Source organism: Engraulis encrasicolus, chromosome 13 (assembly GCF_034702125.1).
Source record: "Engraulis encrasicolus isolate BLACKSEA-1 chromosome 13, IST_EnEncr_1.0, whole genome shotgun sequence".
In the NCBI taxonomy this organism is placed as follows: Eukaryota; Metazoa; Chordata; class Actinopteri; order Clupeiformes; family Engraulidae; genus Engraulis; species Engraulis encrasicolus.
This window is the reverse complement of record NC_085869.1, coordinates 25414577-25419228: the sequence shown is the minus strand read 5'-3', so window position 1 is coordinate 25419228 and position 4652 is coordinate 25414577. Positions and strand designations below refer to the sequence as shown.

At 44.5% G+C, this 4652-nt stretch overlaps 1 protein-coding gene across 1 annotated transcript in view; it reads right to left on the bottom strand.

Annotated features, from left to right (window-relative positions):
* Positions 1-3360: 3360 nt before the first annotated feature.
* Positions 3361-4652, bottom strand: part of wnt10a (wingless-type MMTV integration site family, member 10a) — a 30553-nt gene continuing 29261 nt past the window's right edge. The window contains exon 4 of the mRNA XM_063213588.1: positions 3361-4652. This exon is cut by the window's right edge and continues 112 nt beyond it. Within this exon, the coding sequence (XP_063069658.1) occupies positions 4207-4652 (446 nt within the window). The 3' untranslated portion in view covers positions 3361-4206.

Below are 4652 nucleotides of genomic sequence, written 5' to 3'. Positions count from 1 at the left end.
TATTTCCTTCTAGAAGCGACATTAATGGCACCGCATGTTTATATAAGGGCAGAAACAATTAACTCTCGGCACTTTGGCTCGGAATGAAACACCTTGCCGAGCAGCAGAGGGCCCAGGGCGATGGCTGTGCGGATTGCAAAAGGCGTATGTCAAACGTCAACGTCGGCTTCAGAGAGAGAGAGAGAGAACATGTTCTCACAGTTCCGCAGCCCTAAGATGGGAACATGTGAGGCAGACGCACACGCTCAAGCACTGTCACAGGACAGGAAAGAGCTTTTTAGCCCCCTTCCCTCTCCTCTTCTCCCTCCCTTCTCCCTTCCATCTCTCCCTCTTTCTCTCTCTCTCTCTCCTTCCTCTTTCTCATCTCTCCTTCCTTCTTTCACTTGCTCCTCTCTCTTTCTGTCTCTCAAGCTCAGACTTTCTCTGTCCTCCTTTATCCTCTCTCCCTCTATCTCAATCTTTTCTGTCCCATTACCTGCCCCCCCCCTACCCCACCCCCTGCCATGTATGTTTAGATAAGAATATTTCTGTATGAGAGGCCGCATGAATACTGCACGTCTATTTACTTTGAAAGCACGGCGAACACAGTCTTACACTTGACTTGGTGACATCATCCTACAGCACACGGGGGAACGGAGAAGCATCACAGCCAGGCATGAGGAGTGCCGGGCTCCGCACGCGAAGGGGCTCAGTGCCTTATACTGTACGCCTTATACTAGACCACACTGACATTCCCCTCTCCACTCAAAAGACAAACACATGCACATGTGTGAGTCAACCTGTCTGTCTATCTGTCTGTCTGTCTGTCTGTCTGTCTATCTATCTATCTATCTATCTATCTATCTATCTATCTATCTATCTATCTATCGATCTATCGATCTATCGATCTATCTATCTATCTATCTATCGTGTGTCTATCTGTCTTCATACATACAGTACAGTAAATATTGGCAAACATTTTCAGTAACCAACATCCTCACGGGATCTTTTTAAATTTAAGTTCTTTATTGTTTTACAAATATTAAGTTATCCACAAAATAAAATAACTTACATCATGAATAAAAAAATTATACATTTTAATTAAAAATGTACATTGTCACTCTCTCACCACGTAGCATTTTTTTTTTTTTTTTTTTTTTACATCATCAGTCAAAAACAACGGGCCCACCAGTGCAAAGAGCTGATCCGTCTCTGTACTTTCTCTCTGTGCTAGAAGAGACTGCATGGGTTGGCATCTGTCTGAATCAGATCACACACATGTCCACGATACACTGTAAAACATTTCAGCCAGTTAAATGTAAAAAGGTAAGTTGCCCTGCTGTATTAAGTTTGTAAGTTAACTCAACTCGAGGCTTAACTCAACTCGAGGCTTTCTCAAGTTGACTTAAATGACATACTTACGTAAAGCAGCTTGACAACTTACTTTTTTTACGTTTAGCTGGTTGCAATGTTTCAAAGTTTACAACTGCTCAATGAATGGATGGTCTTCCTATAGTCGCAGTTACTGGAGGGATAGTGTGTAATGTCATCAACACAATCTTAATGTTGTCTTACTGTAAAGCAAATGAAAATTGCAGCTTTGGGGCTTCTATGCAGGGCAATGTCTGACAATCTTTTGTCTTCCTCTTCCAAAGTTTGGGTGCTGTGACAGAGTATGGCATCATGCTGTATACTCTCTATGCGAGACCATGTCCATATTGTCACAGTTAATATCACATGTTTTTGGGTATAGCTCAGTACAACTGATGATTATGGTGTCATTAGGTCACTAATCGCTTTCGGTAGTTTTTTTTATGCTTTTGCAACAAATGTAATTTACTCTGTATGTAAGCATTCTAATCTATACTTTATCATATGACCACTCCCACATGCATGGGCATGTTCATTCTTGGGCATGTTCCAGTCAATCTAACTTCCTTAGACAGGACAACTGAAACATGATATAATCTTTGTAACGATGGTCTATCCTGAATGTTTTTTAAAAGGCTGTTCTGCGATAGTAAGTGTGTGCAGAAGTGCTTTTCTTTGCAAACAGTGCCATGTGTATGTGCTGTAGCTACACAGTCTAGCTGCTGGCTTGCATTGGTTGGCTGGCCGGGGAGGGTGTGCTGGCTGTGCCAGAGTTCATGGGATGGGTGCGTGCCCGTCCAATGGGTGTGGCCCTAACCATGTGGTAATACCATTATGTGTGTTCACCATTGACCCTGCCAGACTGCACCGAAAACACACACATTCGTGCATTCAAAAACGCACTCACACACGCGCGTGCACGCGCACACACACACACACGCACACACACACAGACCATCATGCATGGATGCATGTGCACACAACCATCCGCACGCACACAAATATGAGTCATGTAGGAAACCCCAAAACCAAAGAAGCAGCGCACAGCCTGGAATAAATGGCTAGATACCCTCCTGATGAGCTCTGCTGAAAAAGAGATGTGTGATGCACATGATCGATAGCTTTCTTTTCATCGCCTTGGTTTTCTTTGCTCTTGCTTTAGGAATCGCAGTCTCTGTTCTAGACGGGTTGGTTTGTCAGCTCCAGCTTTCGACTGCAGTCTCTGTTCTGCACTGGTTGGGTTGTTAGCGCTTGCTTTCGACATTGTAGTCTCAGTTCTCGACTGCGTGGGTTGTTAGCTGCATTATCAAAGTGTCAACTATCGACGGCCACTATTGTTGACTCGATGCTTTTCTTCTTGACCTGGACAGTGGGGAACAGATACGTTGCTTTTCCCCTGATGCTACGATTAGGCAGCATTAGCATTAGCATGGGTCAGGAATGACAAATAAAACAAAAAACTCAAACTGTACAATCAACGAATATTTGCAGAGACATGCTGGCATTTTATAACTTAAGAATTATAATCTCATTTTGGTATATGATACCACTTTACAACACTCACACAGAGTTTATTACCAGACTCTGTAAAATGATGATGGCTCTGTGCAAACGTTAGGACTTACAAAAAAAGATATTCAATTTTACAGGCAATATCTTTTCTCCCTCGGTTGCCTCTTTTTTTCTATCAGGACTTTCTTCCCCAGTACCGGAATCACGAGCCATTACTGTAAGTCAGTGGTTCCCAAACTGGGGGACAGGACCCCCACGGGGGTCGCAGAGGTACTGAAGTGGGGTCGTGGACAGAAGGGACTTGTATTCACTTATATGTTTAATAGATGTATTTGCCGTCTGGTGGATTTCTAGCAATATTAGTGGACAAACTATTAATGGAAAATCTAGCAATATTAATGGACAAAAAAAATCCTTAGAAGAAAACTGTATTGCAAGGCTAAGACTATGGAGGGTTGGGAGGGGGTCACGAAAATATTCTGAAGTCCAAAAGGGGATCCCCGCTGAAAACGTTTGGGAACCACTGCTGTAAGTAATTGATAAGAACCACTATTCTTAAATAAAGGAGTGCTCAGATATCAATGAAACCCACAATAGTTGTATCACTTGTTTTTAACTTATCTTTAAACTTCTCTGAAGATTATTATTATATGCAGTGCAGGTCCAAAAGCTCAATCTGAACTACTGTGTTTCAACACATGCTGCTGTGTGCACGCCACCAGCGCACAACACCTCCTCATGCTGTGTCCAGACCAAGGGCGACCCACGCTGCCTGGTAGCGGAGGAAGCTGAAGAAGTTTCGCCATGAATTCTCTTTATTCGCTCCGTATGTGACATTGACATGTTTGATTTAGCTAATCACATAACGGCTCTGGCTTGACAGCCTGGGACATTCGGAGATATGAACATTCCAATTGGTTTTCGCCGAACCGCGTCATAGCTCATTACCATAATGTTAGCTTGACTTTAATCGTTGAAATTCGCTCTGGTCGCTCAGTTCGCTTCACCCCTGGCAAATTTGCTCTGGTCGCCAGTTCGCTTATCTTCCATAGAGAAATAATAACTTCTGTCACTCAGTTAGCGTAGGTCGCTCTTGGTGTGAACATAGCTTCACACGTCCCAGTCTTGGTTTTTTTCATGCTTTCCACTCTATGAAAAAAATGGAGCTGGCAGTCCATCGCAAAAGGGAAGGTAGGGTTAAATCCTTGCAGTCTCCTTCCCCCCACTTCTCTCTCTCTCTACTTTATAATGTCTGTGTTAATGTCTTTCATATATATTCATTTATTAAGGTTTATGCATAGTGTTTTTTTGTTGTTGTTGTTTTTTTCAAATGTTCTCGTGCTATCATTTACAGACGTTGACCCACTCCGTTATCCGGCACTCTTCGCACACCACGTAGCAGCACCAGTGGAACTTGCAGTTGCAGCGTTCGCTCCGTGTCTGCTGCAGGATATTGTGGCCCCGGCCGCAGCAGAGGCTCTCGCAGCTGTCCATCGCCAGGCTGGTCTTGTTGCAGATGCGGCCCTGCGTACCCGCCGAGTCGGAGCTCAGGTCGCGCTCGCAGAAGTCGGGCGACTTCTCGAAGTAGACCAGCTCGTTGTAGTTGCTGCGACGCCGGTGGTGGTGGTGGTGGTGGTGATGGTGGTGGTGGTGATGGTGGTTGTTGTGGTGGTTGCTGTGGTGGTGATTGTGGTTGTTGCTGTGCTGGTTGACGGAGTTGGCGTTTTCCACCTGGCCCGTGTTGCGGTTGTGGGACTTGATGACGGTGGCCATGTTGAAGCGGTCCTTCA